This window comes from Anguilla anguilla, chromosome 9 (assembly GCF_013347855.1).
Source record: "Anguilla anguilla isolate fAngAng1 chromosome 9, fAngAng1.pri, whole genome shotgun sequence".
Lineage (NCBI taxonomy): Eukaryota > Metazoa > Chordata > Actinopteri > Anguilliformes > Anguillidae > Anguilla > Anguilla anguilla.
The window spans coordinates 16,095,237-16,112,592 of record NC_049209.1 but is presented as its reverse complement, the minus strand read 5'-3'; the positions used below and the strand labels follow the sequence as shown (position 1 = coordinate 16,112,592).

Genomic DNA, 17,356 nt, shown 5'->3' with positions numbered 1-17,356 from the left:
AGCATATGAAACACTTGGTCAGTTGGATTCAAATTGGATTCAACTCCTTTGTTGCTTTATCTGTATGTTTGGCATCATCGTCCTGCAGTAGGGTGAAGCACTGTCCAATGAGTTTGGAGGCATTTGGTTGAACTTGAGCAGATGAGATGCTTCTGTACGCTTCAGAATTCATTCTGCTGCTGCTATCAGCAGTTACATCGTCAATGAAGACAAGTGAGCCAGTACCTGTGGCAGCCGTACATTCCAAAACCATAAGACTTCCACCACCATGTTTCACAGATGAGGGGGGTGTTTCGGATCTAGGGCAGTTCTTTTTGGCGTCCACAGTTTGCTCTTCCCATCACTCTGATACAAATCAATCTTGGTCTCATTTGCCCACAAGGCCTTTTTCCAGAACACTGAAGGCTCTTTTAGGTGCTTCTCAGCAAACCTGTAACCTGGTCATCCTGTTTTTGCGGCTAACTTGTGGCTTGTATCTTGCAGTGTAGCCTCTGTAGTTCTGTTTGTGAACTCTTCTGCAGGCAGCAGTCACAGTGCTTGGGGGTTTTTCTTCATTCTGGTGAGAACTCTAGAGGTCTTTCTTGGCCTACCAGATTCTTTGCAATTCCTCATCCTTCGAGTTCATTGCGCTCTTTCTTCTTAATGATGTTCTAAACAGTTTATTTTGGTAAGCCTAAGTTTGGCCTATGTCTCTGACAGTGTTTTTCTTATTTCTCAGTTGCATAATGGCTTCCTTGACTTTCACTGGCACCGCTGTGGTCCTCATGTTGACAAATGGCAATAACAGACTCCAAAGGCAATCAAAAGCCAAGAATCAAGACTAGATGCTGTCAGCTCTCTTATACCTGCACTAAGGAAGCAATTGAACACGGTTGATTAATCAGTAACACCCGTGAAGCCATTTGTCCCAAACATTATGGTGCCCTGTAATGGGAGACTGTTATAATTTCTGCACAGTGAAACCATGCATAAAAATACCTTTAAATGAAAGCTGAGAAAGTAACCACATGTGAATTGTTTGACTACAGATCTAAAATTGTGGAGTATAGGGCCAAATCAAGAAAAGTGTGTCTTTGCCCCAAACAGTATGGAGCTCATTGTATCTGTGGTAACCAATTACTAAGAGATTTTTCAGTCTTGGCTCAGGCTGGGGAGGCTTATCATTTGAGACCCTCTGTGGGCATGTCACTGCTCTGATGTGTGTTGTGATGCTGGTAGATAGACAGCTTTGCTCTCAACTCAGGATGGAGGGAAGTGATTTATCTCTATTTCTTCTTAAGTGCGATTAGACAAGATTTTTTTTTATGACTTAACCTTTAATTAACTTTTAAATATAACTTTTACATTTAAATGAACGTATTCTAGTCTCGGCCTGAAGATCTGTTTGCGTAGTCTGGTGTCTCGTTTTAATGTTGTTTCTCTTGCTTTACTATTTTCAAGATCAATTATGTGGTTTTCAAAATGATTTATACTTGATGATATATACGTCATTTTAATTTGAAATCTTTTTCACTGATAGATTTCCCAATTATCAGTACATGAACTGAATAGCAACTTGTTTGTTTCACAGATGTAACCGTTGTCCATAAAAAAGTAAGTTGCCTTTGACACATTAATAATGAACTGCTTAAACATTGAAAAATGTTTATTAATGATGAAAAAAAAGTGTATTAATGATGGTGTAACACGTTCTAAAATGTGTAGTTTATCTGTTATAAAATGTATTTATACTGACCCAGCTGTTTTAGTTTTACAGTTGAAACTGCCAGTAATATCAGTGGTCGCACTAGCCCATGGAATACTGCATCTTTGGAACTCAGGACAACACAAAAGACAATTGGCTCAAAGAAATAGGAGTAATTATTTTGTTGTAATTCAAGTCTGGGTTGTCGCCTGTTGTAATGCTAACCTTAGAATACCTTAGAATATCTGCATTTACAGAAAGCAGTGTATGTTTTCCTGCATTTTGGCTTTTTTCTGCATTAGAAACGCAGAATCCTGTGTTAACGCGACCACTGAATATATATTCCTTGTGCTGTAAATTAGGATGTTTCTTTTATGTTGTGGAGGCTTCTTACCCCTAAGCATTTTAACCTGTTTCATCTAAGTCTGTTTGTTTATTCTCCCTTTTATACTTCCTATGAATCACTGTTTATAATATCAAACATATGTCAGGTTCTGTTCAGATTGCATTTGGGGGATTATCGAGAAATAGTGTTGTCAGAATTGGTCATTTGGGATGATTGAACTTATTGGTTAAACATAACAGGACATATTTTGAGTTCTATGGTGAATCTTCCCTAATGTCAGCAGAAGATGCCTTTTTATCAGGTAGCCTGTGCGAGGTATACTTGATGCATAGCAGAAGCTGAAGTGTCCATCTGTATGCACGGCTCCTGCGTGTGATCTGTGTGTTCATACTTGTGTGTGGCGATACCTCACACCCTCTTTCCCCTGCCCCTGTTCTCCAGTAGACCCCCACAAGGTTCTGAATGCCAGCCCAATGGATCTCCAGTTCGTCCCCATGGAAACCCCATCCCACACAATCCCGAAACTCCCGTTGCTCTGGTGGCGGTGAGCCCAGTAAGCCTGTCTCCAAAACCAAGCTAAGTTCACCACCACCCAAATAACCGCCAGTTCCCTCACGAGCAGTGCCCAAGAACACCACAGCGACCAGAACGCCGAAAACCGTGCCTACTCCAAATCTCCTTTTGGCAGGAGTGCAGAAGTTCCACCGCAGTCCCGCGTAATTCATTAACCGACCCGCCCACACCTTTACGCCAACTATGCCGCGCTCCTCCCAGAGCTGTCCCGAGAACTAGGCCACACTGAGACGAACGCCAAAAACAAAAAAACAGGTCAGGCAGGCGAAGAGAGAACCCTGGTCCGGTGTCGAAACACGCCACACACACACAGTGCTGAGCTCGTCCCAGCCCGTCCCGCAGCCCCCCGGCCTGAACACACTGAGCACCGCGGTGTTCAGGACACGCATGGAAGGAGGCGAGGACTTCGTGTGCAGGAAGACACGTTTACACGACCCAACACACCTGAATGTTCAGTAGCTTCACTTCAAAGGGAAGGCGTATTGAAAACGAAGCAAAGGAAAATGCAGGCCGCGGTTTGTAAGTTTACTGCACGGCAGTAACAAAAATTAGAAGGACAAAGAAATTTTAGAAGTTGGTCCGACAACTTTTAATTGAAAAAGAAAACAAAAACAAACGATATAAAAAGTGTTAAGATGTTTTATGTTTACATGTAAAAACTCAAAATCAAAGAAATATCAAGAGGCGATCGACGAATTACTCTCATTTGAAAGAAAGAGGACACTTTTTTCGGAGGGCTTTCTTCTGTCCTCCTGTAATCCAGGATTGAGCATTCAAACCTCGACCGCAGGTGGGTTTCTGTCAGCTTAACCAGTGCCTTTAAATTAGCCACTGTCTGTAATAAGGGTGGAGACAATTTGACCTCCTATCCTACTAACTTCTCTGAATGAACAAAGACCTAAGGTGGAATGATAAGACAGAAACTGCTTCAGGCCTGGAATATAGGAGCTCTGTATGTACTAATGATTTGAGGGGTAAGTTGGGCTGTCCTTAAGTTAAGCTCACTGGTATAAGAATGTTGCATGGCACAGCACTGCAGTGTTATAAGACCACAAATCTTGGGATCAGCCTCTCCTGTAACCATACTGATTTGCCATGGTTGGACAGCGCCCCCTACCTGCATGGAGGATTACCAGCACATCCCAGCGTGAATGCCATCAGTTTGCTTCTGATTGGTTCCCTGCTAACGGACTCCTTATCAGTGCATTTTGTATACTGATGCTACTTTCTAAGGGCAGGAATCAAAACAGCCTTAAGCAGATAGGTAGTGGGTACCGCAAGCATATGTCTGTATATGTATAATATGAGGTTGGGAACTCAAGCAGAAAGGTGACCAGTTGCATAAATAAGATGCACATGGACGTCTGTCGTAAATAACAGAGAAAAAAAAACTATTTCAAAAACTATACTTGTAAGTAGCTTTAAGGCACTTAAACTTTTTATTTTTTTGACATCCCAGAACTTGAATTTGAAATTGACTTACAATCAAAACCGGAGTTTTGATTCGAGTCTTCTTGTTTCCTTCGATTTTGAATGCAAACTGGCCACCAGATCTGCTTGCACAAGTTGCCTGGTGAAAAGATTGACAATCTGATGGAACGCGATACGTAATCGGCTTCTCCTGTCCTGCTCAGCCATCTGTCTGTTCAGTGTGTGTATGTGTGCGCGCGCGTGTGTGTGACTGCGTGTCTGTGTTTCAGTTGCTGTGTCCGTTTAGTTTTCGCTTTGCACCGCGTTAATGTTGTTATTTCCGCGTGAATACCCCTGAAACAGACTGTGGTGTCCTGAAATGCATGGAAGCATGAAAGCACGTAAACACCAACACGTGTGAAACACTCCGGAGTTAGTGTGAGTTCAAGACCCCCGTCTTTGGGTTCCCGACCTTCTCTGAGGGTCTTGTACTGCCTGGCACAGGGTTCTAGCTTTGAAAGAATCTGGAGGAACTTTTCTTTTTTTGCATTGAGAGATGAGAGTAAAGATTGACCCTCCCGCTTTCGTCTGTTCTCTTCATCTTCTCCCTGTCGTGTGATAGTGTTTGGCCATTTTAGCATTTTTCCTTTATTTCCCCTTTTTATTACATTTGGTGTTTGTTTTTGGACTAGATGAATACAAGGGTTGTGTGGAAAATGTGTGCTACAGGTAGTGATGCATTTGCGTCAACGGGAGTAGGGAGCACTGGAATTACAAGGCAAGTTGCAGTGGACGACCTTGCTGAATCTCAGGTTGATTCACAGAAGGTCACAAATTGAGAAACTTAAAAGAAAAAGAAAAAAAGGATTGTTGAACTGCCATCCCATTGATTGCACTTTTGGAATTGGGCTGTTTATGCAATTTATTTGTACAATTGTTTTGGATTTTATTTTGGTGTGTGCGCGTGTGTGTGTGTGTGTATGCACGTGCGCCATTTGTTGCTCTTGAAGTCATCGAGACTTAAAATTGGACCTTAATCACTGAAATGCACTCATGCTTTCAAAAGTCGGCGGGCTCTAAACGTTCAGCGGCAAGATGCTGCTTTGTGGCTGTGGGAACAGGAAGGGGAAGAGGAGGGGGAGAGGTGCAGACAGGTAAATTCATCTAGGAGGTGCTGTTTACTGTCCAAATGCTGTCTGCCCTAAAGCGAAACCTTAGAGGTCACTTTGGGGGCACAATGCTTTTAGAATATTGGTAAACCGTGCATTGCAGGTACACCACAACTGTGATGAACATGGATATGAATTATGGCTAGCACGCTACGTGAAGCCATTTTCAGAAGATGAATAATTCGAAATATGAATAGCATACCTCGGCAGCATACTCCTCTCTCTCTTCCTGTCAAACTGGTTCAACCCTCCACATACTGTAGCCACACATTCAAATAGAGGATTGAAATGTACGAAAATGATTTATGAATCAGTGTTTGATACACTGCACAAACAAGCAAGAAAGGGTTCTTTTACTAATAGGGTTTTCATTAACCTCTTGTTTCTCTTTTAAATGTAGTTCAGAATGTTTATTCTTTTAAATGTAAAAGCAGAAGCCATGTGGTCTCCGGTCAGATTTTTTCCGAACTCTAGTTGGGCTGAACATTTAAATGATTGAATCACTAATGTGTAGCCAGGCTATGTAAGAAAGGTAAAATATTGGCTTTATCAGTCTTTCACTCACTGCTGTTTCTTTATAGTGCAGCTTGCGGAATGACTGAGGTTGTCATATCTGACTGGAAAAAAAAATCTTCTAAACGAGAAGACACAAGATATGATTTTACAAGTACGCCTTTAGTTTTCTAGTTTTCTTTCTGCTAAGAGGTCAAATGTGAAACAGTACACAAACAATATTCTGTGTTAATGTAAAAAAACAAAAATGCATTTACGTGTGGTATGATTATGGATTCTCGATTTTGTTTGTCTTTGTGAAACTTATTTTCTGGGGCATGCTCTATTGGTTTGTGAAGTAGAGCTGGCTAACTGTTGCTGTTGTCCTTGAGGGCAAATGGGATTAATGAGTTTTTTGCAAATGTGTACTAAATATCGACTGCTTAACGAGCAGGAAATTGACACGTTTTTTCATTTTTAATTAAAGCTGGTTAATTATAGTTTGATGAGGAATTAAAACTACATAGCCCTGAAGGACTGGAGGGCCTCAGTCCAGGTGTAAACAACTCTCTCTCACTCTCCATCAGCATCTCTCTCTGGCTCTCTCTCTTTCTCTCTGTCTCTCTCTCTCTCCCCCCCCCCTTCTGATGTGAAATATGCCTTCTCCAACTCAGCTCAGCTGGAAAAAAATGACTTGATTAAAAAAAAATACATCGGGGGGCCTTAGCCATTTTATGTACACTTGTGTTGTGTACTCTGGTTGTGTGATGAGTCAATTAGTTAGCTAGGGTAATCCAAGTGTAAATATCACAATAACTTTACTACTAGTCTTTACTCATCATTTTTTTCTAGGTTTCTATTTGACCTTTTTTCTCTCCTGTTGATTTTATTTTACTGAATATTTTTCCTGTTAGTTGTGTCATTTTAGTTTTATATCTGTACTGGCAGAAGTGTTGGTTATATTTGATGTATTTTTAAAACCATATTTTTTCTTAATCAGTTCAGTTTCCTATTCATTATAAAATACATAGCATGGAATTTAAAATTAACTCAATTCATAGTTTGTGTAGTTTGCAGTTTCAAAACATAAAATAAAAAATAGATATATAGAATATACAGATTTGTATGTAACTACAATGATAGATTCATTGTTACTTATGATATTAAGTTGTTGTTGCTATGGCAACAAAACTACAACATGGCTACCTTTATATACCTTAATTGTGAATTTTTTTCACATGTAAATTGAAATAATGTACAACATTAACTTATTCAAAAAAGAATGGGTAGATAGACTGTCTTGAATAAAGAGATGATTGAATATTTTGTAAGAAAAAAAGCAAAGAAGAAAAAAACTTTCAAATCCAAAGGCCCTAATTAGGGGAGATCAGGTGTGTTTTTATTTTTCTTTCTATTTTTATTTTTTGTGGTTTTTTGGGGAGGGATTGTGTGCCTCCAGGTTTGTGTGACCTGGAGTCAAAGGCTGGAATGTTCTGTCTTGGCTTATGAAGCCGTCAGTGGGACCCTTTGGGGAGGAGGAAACTTGTTTTTTTTTTTTTTTCTTTTGAGATTTTCCCCTTTTTATTTATGATTTACGGTCACTTAAAAGAGTAATGGAAGTCATTATCACAAAGTATACTGAATAACTCGTGCTAAAAAAATCACTGTTAAAAGTTTCTGTTCGGTTGGCATCTTGCGTTACTTCCAGAGTTGATGCAGGTACGTACTACATGGCCTCTCCTGCCTGCTCGGCCAGACGTTTTGGAGGAAGTATGGCGTAACATTTCAAAACTCTTAGAACTGTTTGTCCCTCTCCTTCATTTCAGTGACATTTCTCAAGTTTCCCTCTCCCCTCACCCCACCAAAGCTATGCCCTGCTGTGCTGGGGGCCATTGTCACTCACTGGAGCTGAGATAACTCAAATCGGTGTACGAATGTGTGATATTCACCTTGTTTGCACTTATGTACATAAATAAGTCAAGATATTCAGACCAAGTTTTGAATATTTAGAGAGAAAATAAAGAAGAATCTATCAAAAGAACTATTGTTAATATGGCAAATAATGATCATTTTAAAAGTTTGTAAGAGATGCAATTGTGGCTTTTGAGGGATTTTTTTTCTTTCATTTAAATTTTGTTTTAATTTTCTTTTGGCCTCGTCCTTCTCAAAGCATGTCATTGTTCTGACGTTATGATGGCAAGAAAAAAAGTCTGTGTTGAAAAGCTTTATAGTTTGTCATACCTTACAAAAACACTGAATGTTTAATCCAGCTGTCTCTGATGCTGAAGGAAACTGCAGTGCTCATTGACATAAATTCATAGCCATTGTTTTATTATAAATAATTTTATAATATTAATAAATCTGTTCAATAAAAATGTGGTCCTAAAGCCCATAGGGCAAAATAAATTGTCGATTTATGTCTTTGACTCTTCAGAGTTAGTGTGGAGTCTTTCAGACAAATATAATTTCCAATTTTAAGGAAGAAATTCATTACTGCATTTATCTGACAGTTTCACTAGTGTTTTAAGTTGAGTGCATATTTAAATACCTAATCCAATGGCAATGCACTCTTTAAAAAGCTTGTGATTCTGCAACACCGTTAGCACTCTGATGAGCCATGCTAAGTGGTTGCTCAGGTATTCAGTGTCTATTGAAGGGTCAGTCTAACCTACACCGCCCTCTGCAGGCTGCCTGAAGAATGCAGATGACAGCTGGAAAGTATAGCAAAACGCAAGAAGCTGAAAATAATTTGATTCAGTTTTTTTTTTTTAAGGTTGTTACATTTTGGTTTTATTTTTAAAAAATGCAGATCAGTCTCAATCTCCATAAATCTTAAACTAAATTGAAACCGGAAAGACAACAGCTCATTTGTTCTACAAAAACACACAATAAACAACAAATAAGGAAGCCTCTGTTCGTGCGATATTGTACATGTGCGCTTTGATAGCGTTGGAAGCCAATAATTTTGTTGCCATGGCACTTGTGTCCTAGCAGTGGGGAAGGGGTTGAGCCTTAAAGGGTTGCGATGGGTAGATGCATCCCTGGGCCACGTGATTGGCCCACAGCCTTTGGGCAGTTTACACCACCAAAGACTGAGAGTCCAACACTTAGCCGCACAGAAAACCCATGTGAGACTGAAAGCCTTGCCATTTTTTGAGTACACACATTTGAAATGCATGTACTTTACTCTCAACTCAGAATGCTTATATTTCCACTGTGGAGCTCCATAAGGACTGTACTGTTAAACCTGCTGTGTATGGAGCTGCAGAGGTCCATACTGTTGTGCCTACATATTCACTGTGGTGAGAATGACACCGAGTCCTTCTCTCACTGTTAACGGTGACCACTTTGTGACCCTTTAATACAGCCAGAATTTCAGTCTTTCGGTAAGTAGATGTGGAGGGGGGAGGGCTGACGTTACCCGACAGAATGAGAGAGCCGAGTGAACACAATGTGCGAGGCGGAGACTTACAGCAAAACCTGACCGTCGAGATGCCCTTTAATGTCGAGCGGTGCAGTGGGTTAGCTTGAAGCTGTGCGTCTGAGAATCAGTATTCACAGGTACTAAACTGCAGTTATTGTGCCCTTTCCATATATGGAAGATTCACCAGAACCCCCGGTATCCAGGTTTAAGTTTGATGCTTGAATACACGTTTGTGATTGTACTGGAAAGTGCCTCAGTCAGGAGTGTTGTCTGCCCAGTGTTTGTAAGTATAATTCAGAAATGAGAATGTCCATATTGTCTCAAAGCCATATCAACTAGACTCACCTCTCCTCCACTGCAGGGCAACAAGAAAAAAAAATGCTCTTTACTTCTTTGGGTAATAGTTTTATTCCTTACTCTGTTTCTATTAGCTTGTAGTGCTTGTATGTGCTTTAGAACTGTGCTTAATTCTAATCTCTTTTGGTATATATAAATATATAAATATGAATATATAAAATATATTACTTCTGTTATTTTTTTGACCTTTTAATAAAGCACTTAAATACAGAAAGTGTTTCTGAGTTTTTATTGTTGGTTTGTGGCTGTGGATTGTGGCTCTGAACAGGAATGATGACAAATTAAAATAAATTGCCATATCCACATATAGAGAAACAAAATTTGAGGGGAAGCAATTAATTTGTGTCTGATCCTGCAACTAATGATTTCTTGTGTTACAGTACTTGCTGTTTTTCCTCTCCTGCTGATCCTGAGGGAGATGTATGGGAAGGAAAGGTAAATGGTGTAAAAACAGTTTTACAGACGTGTCTCTGTATAGTGTGAAGGAACCAAATTAAGAGGAGGATAGGGAGTGGGACAAAAGAAGTGTGGGAGTTAATTTTTGGCAATCTGATGCCAAAAAAATGATAAACTATTCACCAAAAAAAAAACAAAAGAATAGTTCAATAACCAGATGTTTGGCCATGAAGTAATTTCACATACTCTTTGGTAAAGATAATGGTACTATTTTTTGTCCTGGGGTGAACGTTACTGAAAATTATATGGGTGAAGTATAATGTTTAATTTTCACCTTTGGTCTGTAATGTGTAGACTTAGCTACTTTCACCTTTTCAACATGAACATTATACTCTTGCCTCGAAAAGCTGTATGAGACCATACACCAAGCTTCACAGTGTTATGTTCAGTTTTGTGAGGGTTTGTTTATACATATATTGGTTGGGTTTATGTTTAATAACATACTACAGCCTATGATGGTAGTATCTCAGGAAATTGGTCTACACTAATTAATGGAAATTTATTAAGAACATGGATGTTCCCTCATAAACGGTTACTTCCTTCTGCTCTCCATTGAATACATGGCAGGATCCCACAGTGACGCTCTCTTGAGGAAAAGTGATCAAAGGAATGCATTTAAACAGGTGACATGGAGAGATGCCCCATCCAAGTCAGCTGATAGGTGAGAGGTCACTTTAAAAACAGAAATACATTTAATCTTTTTTTTTTTTTTTTCCTTTTATTGTGCACCAATACAAAAAATAAACCATCCATATAACAGAAACTGGGTTAAAGGGCAAACACAAATATATAAAAGAAGTCGGGGACAAAAGGTGGTACAGAATATTCCATTCCTCAGGCTGTTGGAAATGGTGCAAAGCTCAAGATGTACAATCCTTGATGTACAATTCAGCGAATAATGTACACACAGACAGGTAAGGAGGGGATGTACATTTAATATCATTTACACAATACAATACCTCTAAGCGCTGCGGTCTGATCACATAATTATGTTGCTCTTGGATTTGGTTTAATTCCTAAACCTCTTGAGTTGTAATGATGTAATGGACTATAAAATAAAATTTTTAAAATAGCATTTTTCATAGAAGGCCTCATTTTCTATTTTTACATGAATGTTAATTTTATTATATTGTACTGCATTTAATTCATCTATGTACTGCAAATGTGCAGTACTATATTGTACAATACGTACCTAAATTAGGAAAGCAACACAAAATACATGGTTCAACAAACTGAATGAAGGCCTATGTACAAAGTCATATGTTAGTACAATCATGTAAATAAAGCTAATTTCACTTCAAGCCATACATCCTATATTAGCAGGTTCATTCATTTTTCACCTTTATAGGAACTGCCATTAAACTACTGAAAGGTAAAAGTAGTGCACTAGCCTGAGTGTACAGAACACGTATGGTCCTCCATCCGGAAACCTTACTTAACCTATGATAAAAGATATAGTGTATATTCCTTTATTAGTAAAATTATTTTCATGACTACCATGTCTGATGTGGCACACCTTGCATAAAGTATGTAATCTTATTTTGATTTAACATTTACATGACTGAAATCAGTGACTAGAGTAAATAAATGCTACACTTAAACTATATAATCTTGCACCTAATCAGACTATATATATATGTACATATACATACTTGGGGAGAGAAGAAAAATACATTGAAAAATAAATGCTATAAAATTCATCGGCATATTTACAGTGATACACCAATTTCAAAAGAAGGAAAAGAAAAGGAACCATCTTTACTGGAAACAGTATAATGGGGAAAATAAACTGTTACCTTTCACACCTGTAAAAGCAATCAAGGTAGTCGAGGACTTTTTAGAGGCCGCGTCCCTTTTTGTAGTGATGAGTGGGTGTGACCTGTCAGTTTTGGCCTTCATTTTATTTTTCTCTTCACAGCAAAGTAAAATGGCTGGTTCAAATCTGAGAGTCACTAATAGTGCCACCCTGTTTGGTTTCATGAAGCTTGTCTCTTATCACTACCTTTCATAATAATGCGTCGGAAATTACCAGAATACGTAATACAACAAAAACTATTTATTAATTCTGAAATTCAATGACATTTCCAACACTACAACAACCAATGAAATGTAAAATCTGTCATTGAAAGTCAACACTCTGGACTTATTTTACAACCCAATTTCAAAATAGAATGCAAAATTCTTAACTACACTGAGAAAGTATTACACTATCAGCATTTTCAGTTAATCCAAGAAAAAAAATAGAAATTTATTACTTATGGTACAGCAATGCATCTTCTCTCCATTTTGGCCATAAATACTGACTGTAGATAATTGTAAGCAAATGTACAGCAGATACAATGTGTAGTGGTCATTTAAAGAGCATAAATATGTTTCCACAGTACACTATGCCACCACAAACAAAACTACAAGTGCACTATAGTCAACAACACATCTTTAAAGTAAAATGCACTTGCTTTCATGACTTCTGACTTGGGGGACCTTGCATATGGAAATTCCATTATATCTGTGTAAATGATGACTCTGTGTTCAATACACCCAGATCCCACAATAACCAAAAGGACAAGAGGATGAGGAGGGAAGAAATACACAGAAAGAAAAAAGAAAAGAAAAAGCTGACTGTACAGCAGGCTTAAATTACCCATTTTTTCATTTCGATGTTAGTACAATTATTTGTCAATGCAAAGCGAAAATAACAGCACATTTTGGGTAATGATTTTGCTTCTTCGTCACGGTACAATATAAGAGAGCAGTTATCACATTTACAATAATATCTTAATGGATGTTCATTTTCAAAGGACCAAATTTTCTCCCACATTAGATACAAGGTTCAGTGTTCCCTCTACGCCTTCATTTGAGTTCACTTGTGTCACACAGAACTGTATAGACGCCAATACGGATATGCAAAGCCTTGATCACAATGACATTTCATACACTAGCCAGTTGAGTAAATATTGCGCATCATTTTAAATGATGACATTCAATCTAAGATCATGATTTTTTGTTTTTTTAGAAGCGTCGGATTGTTGAAGCTAAGGCCATATAGGAAATGAAATGCCTTCAAACTGGCGAATAAGCGCTTTATTTTCTCAAAAAATCCAGGTGCTTTAGTCTCTAATTCTAGGCATTTCATGTGCATCACTTGGCCAGGCGATGGCTACGAGAATCGTGTGGGATGCTTCATACGTGTCACAATGTTTTTTTGTTCGTTTTTTTTTTTTTAATATTCTTTTTTAAATTTGCCAATACCCGCGTACGGTGAACCCGAGGCGTAGAAGGCACACTGAGGTGTTCACTCCTGTCACATCAGGACGTCGACGTCCCCTTCGTGGTCCTGCTCCTCGGGGACCTTGAGCGACAGCACCTCCTCGTTGAGGAAGAGGCCGCTGAGCCTCTCCTTGCGCGCCTGCCTCTGCTCCTTCAGCTGCCGCTTGCGCATGGCCTTCTGCTGCAGCTTCCGCTGCTTGGAGCGCTTCTGTCGAAGGCAGCGCACCAGCCTTTACTGCACGGCCCGAACACCAGCACTCTGAAACGCCTCCGGCGCTAGCTGAGCTACAGCGCAGGGGCTATGTTTATATTCTCAAATTGCGTTTCACTGATTAAAAACGGTTTCGAAGTCTTATCTTTACACGTTGAGATATACGGTTTAGTCTACACTGACTGTGGTGAGGTGAGCAGTGGTGGCACAGCCAAGCTTCAGGAAAGCTGATGAGCCAATATCATATATTGTATACGAGTTACTCAACCAATAGTAATACTTTGTCATTTTGCCTTTTTTTTCTCAAAAGAGGCATGAACTGTCAGTACACAGTAGCTGGAGCCATTATCAGCTGCTTGTAGCCTAACCGCACATCACTGGGGCCAAGCTCTCGTGCTGCATCCATGACTGGGGGCCGGTTGCAGGGCATTGTGGGAAACGGGGGCAGTACGGACCCTTACCTTGGAGTCGCGTATGCGCTCGGCGGCGCTGGCCGACAGGTTGCCGTCGCTGTGGGCGCGGCTGATGCTGGAGGCGCTGGAGCCGGCGCTGCTGCTGGCGCTGCTCACCATGCTGCCGTTGCTGCTGCTGGCGGCGCTCACGCCGCTCGCGCTGCCGCTGCTGTGGCCGCTCCGCTTCCAGCTCTCCCGCGTGCTGCCAGGCCGCTGCCGCGGGCCGTGCTCCCGGATGTAGTTCCTCACCTGGACCACAAGGGGGATCGCAACACCCGCTTGTCACTACAACGCGCAATCAAACACGCACGGGTGCTAACACTACAAACCAAAGCACTTATTAGGTTTGCAGTCAGAGATTAAAAGCTACTTACACAGAGAGAAATGTAATTACAGATAACCACAGGAAATAAATCTGTGGTTCAAGTTTCCTCTTTGGAGAAGCCGTCTGTTTGTTCGTTGTTCAGCGATTGCTTACCTGCTTCAGTTTCTCGTCCGTCAGGCAGTTGAGCTCAATGATGAATTCGCTGTCTGTCGGGGAGATCTGAGCACACGGGTCGATGATCTTTATAATGTCCAGCTGTTCCCGCAGTCCCATCTCAGTGCTCACCTTCCGGCTCAGGTATTCGATGTATTCCACCTACGGGATGGACAAAAGGTGTAGACTTGTGTTACTAAAACTCAATGCACATCAGGCTGAACAACACTGTAGTGGGAGGAGATGGAGTATAGTCATTTAGTTGATACTCTTGCCAGGACATCTCACAATGCAAAAGGACATAAGAGCATTTACTTCATTAACCCCTTCACACAGATGCCAAATCCAACCAATCTGCACCCATTTAGGCAGTGTTCCATTTAAGGGTTTATAACAGAAGATTTCAGCATCACGAGACTTGTAAAATGGCTTAAATGAAGTAAGACACTTGTACCATTAGATCAGTTTATATTCATAATTTAGGTGCAAATAAAGTGCCACAAATGCAGTTGTCTTGGCGAAGATGCAAAAATTAAGCTGTTCTCCTTCAGTTTGAAATTAAATACTGAGAGAACAGGTAAAACAATACATGTCCTGGATCATAAACTCCTTCAGGCTATTGTTGACTATATCTTGTTGCTATGATGGACTATGAATTTTTGGTGGTGAAAGAATATTTCTGAATTCCCAGACAGATGCTATTGTCCAGTGTGTCATACCAGTTGGAGATGAGACTGGGGGGGGTGGGGTTGCTTGTTAAATTGGCGAACTACACAACAATGGTAGCACTTAGAAACTCGGGATCTCTGGATGCCAGGGTCCTGGCAACTAGGGAGCTTGCACAAAGGGGTTAATAGGCACAGACCTGGCTAACAACACTCCCAGACGAGCAAATGCATATGCAGCATCACTACAGCAATAAATGCAAGTTAATGCCAACCTCAAACCGCAATACAAAGGCCAAATATGTACCGATAAGCATCTAAAAGTCACAGGACATGAGGTGTGGAGTGCATACCTGCTCGTCGTTTGTCATGGCACTCCAGGGGAGCTCGTCAAGGTTCCTGTGCTGTTTGGTCTTCCTCTTGGGGACCAAACAGGGAGAGCTCGGAACACTGGGAATGATGTCTGACAGCACGTCGCTCCCACTAGCCACGTCACTTCCTGGCAACTAAGAGCAATGGTAACAAAGTCACTCTAAAGGAGACTTCCAAACTCTCAACAAGGGCCATTACAAAGTATTTGTTGCACTTACATTTACATTGTTGGGCAGACACTCCTATTAAGAGCAACAAAAGAGCTTCTAATTTAAGTATAACAAAGCAAGTTTGCATCTATGATTTACTAAGAAACATACAGTTTGACTATCAGCACTGCAAAGCCTGAACATCTCTCGCAATGTCTCATCTATAATACAGCCCTAGGCATTACATGACGTGACAGAATATTTATAATTACTGGCCTGTCACAAGCAGATTCCTTGGTTCCATACTGGTTTTTAATTATTAATGTGCCATTTGCTGAGCAACCTACAGTGTCACGGTGCTCAAACATACCTGCCATTCAAACTCGCTATCTGACCAGTCCCAGTACGTGCTGATGGAGGAAGACACGTCACTGCAGACACTGCCCTCAGGGAAGAGGTCAAAGGAGGTGAAGTCTTGATCGTCCAGCAGGGAGTAGCAGTCATCCTGGTCCCCGACAGAGACGGAGGAGAAGAGCTCTTCACTGCACTCTGAGCTGGCTACACTGGTCCCACAGGAGGTGAGGTTCCACCTAGGAGCACACAACAGGATTACAAAACTGACTATGCCCCCACATCTGAGAGTCAATGCGTCTCTTTTAAATATACTTAAGAGTCTGTATGCATTTAGATCTCACCAGTTTAAGCATTTTCTAAAGATTTCACATTATATGGGTAATATTCTAGGCGCCCATGTATGGACAATATGGATAGGCGACTGATTTAAGTAGTCCTTTACCTGTTGCTATGGAAGCGACGTAGAGGGTCTGTCCTATGACAAGATGACAGTTGACAGCCGAAATCGCTAACATCCAATGTACCGACTTCGCTGAGGTTTCCTCGTTGGGAGAGTAATGGGAAAGGCTCCTCGGGGGCGAGGAACTTTTCATAAAGGTCTTCCGACATATTTGCAGTAATGAGCGTCTGAAAACCGAGAGGAATGCAATGGCGGGCATTATTGGTAACTAATGAAAACTTTACAGCATATATTGGGGGTTATACAGCTAGTTAAATGCATGCTAACTGGATGACAATAAAACGACTATGATAATTAGAACACCATGTGCAATCCTTACTACTCCATGAATATTCCTCGTTCACAGTGTCTCGCTGTCACGTACTAACGTTATCTACCTGGTAGACATGTATCGATGGATAATATCCAAATTCATATAATCTGATTGCTAGAAAGCAGGCCACCGTCAAGACTAACTCAATGCGTCATTAAACAAAATGTTTGTTGAATCATTACGCTGACCTGGATAGCTATAGCCATAGATATTTCTGTAGTTACCTACGTTTTAAAATATTTGAATTATTGAGATTATCCAACAGGCTTTTAATCGGGCCCACAGTCTTGGCTACATCCAACATGGCCACAGCGTAGGATATGAGCGCATAAATCGGCCAACCACACGTAAACACATACAGAATCAAGCGCACGGAAAACCGCCTGAAAAAAACAAACGAATGGATCTTCGTCCAACAAAGCAAAAACAAATAAATGTAGCCTCAAGAATGCGATGGTTAAAAGTGAAGTAATTTCGGTAACTCACCTTGCTTTGATTTACAATGCACCACTTAGGTTCCGCTCCATTTGCAATCCTGACACTTCACTTCCTCGTCTTTACAACGCAACGGGCTGATGAACTGGCGCAGAATTGTGATTGCAGCCCCCCCTAGCGTGATGGAGGTTACACGTCGTCGGTGTGTCGCATGCCCGTGACTTGTCATTTTGGATTAAAGTGCTCCATCCTGCTTTTTTGTAAAACGTAAAATCAAAAAGCAAGAAAT

At 40.6% G+C, this 17,356-nt stretch overlaps 2 protein-coding genes across 12 annotated transcripts in view; one reads left to right on the top strand and one right to left on the bottom strand.

Moving 5' to 3' along the window:
• Window positions 1-9,663, top strand: part of LOC118236467 (muscleblind-like protein 3) — a 45,807-nt gene extending 36,144 nt beyond the window's left edge. For 8 of the 11 annotated variants that reach the window (XM_035434883.1, XM_035434882.1, XM_035434888.1 and 5 more), the window contains 2 exons: window positions 1,520-1,593; window positions 2,472-9,663. In XM_035434883.1, the coding sequence (XP_035290774.1) occupies window positions 1,520-1,576 (57 nt within the window). In that variant the 3' untranslated portion in view covers window positions 1,577-1,593; window positions 2,472-9,663. The remainder of the gene's footprint in view (window positions 1-1,519; window positions 1,594-2,471) is intronic. The other 3 variants (XM_035434889.1, XM_035434892.1, XM_035434894.1) reach the window with 1 other exon arrangement.
• A 1,163-nt stretch (window positions 9,664-10,826) lies between these two features.
• On the bottom strand, window positions 10,827-17,267 carry fam199x (family with sequence similarity 199, X-linked). The gene is made up of 7 exons (XM_035434356.1): window positions 17,119-17,267; window positions 16,302-16,486; window positions 15,876-16,095; window positions 15,338-15,490; window positions 14,320-14,481; window positions 13,851-14,090; window positions 10,827-13,386 (listed from the first exon to the last, which is right to left on the bottom strand). Exons 2-7 carry the CDS (start codon window positions 16,466-16,468, stop codon window positions 13,213-13,215), a joined length of 1,116 nt encoding a protein of 371 aa, XP_035290247.1. The 5' UTR covers window positions 16,469-16,486; window positions 17,119-17,267; the 3' UTR covers window positions 10,827-13,212.
• Window positions 17,268-17,356: the final 89 nt, after the last annotated feature.

Coding starts and splice junctions, on each gene's coding strand:
- fam199x (XM_035434356.1), bottom strand. CDS start 16,468: ATGTCGGAAGACCTTTATGAAAAGTTCCTCGCCCCCGAGGAGCCTTTC. Junction 15,491..15,875: donor ATAGCGAGTTTGAATGGCAG/GTATGTTTGAGC, acceptor CATTGCTCTTAG/TTGCCAGGAAGTGACGTGGC. Junction 14,482..15,337: donor CCATGACAAACGACGAGCAG/GTATGCACTCCA, acceptor TCCATCCCGTAG/GTGGAATACATCGAATACCT.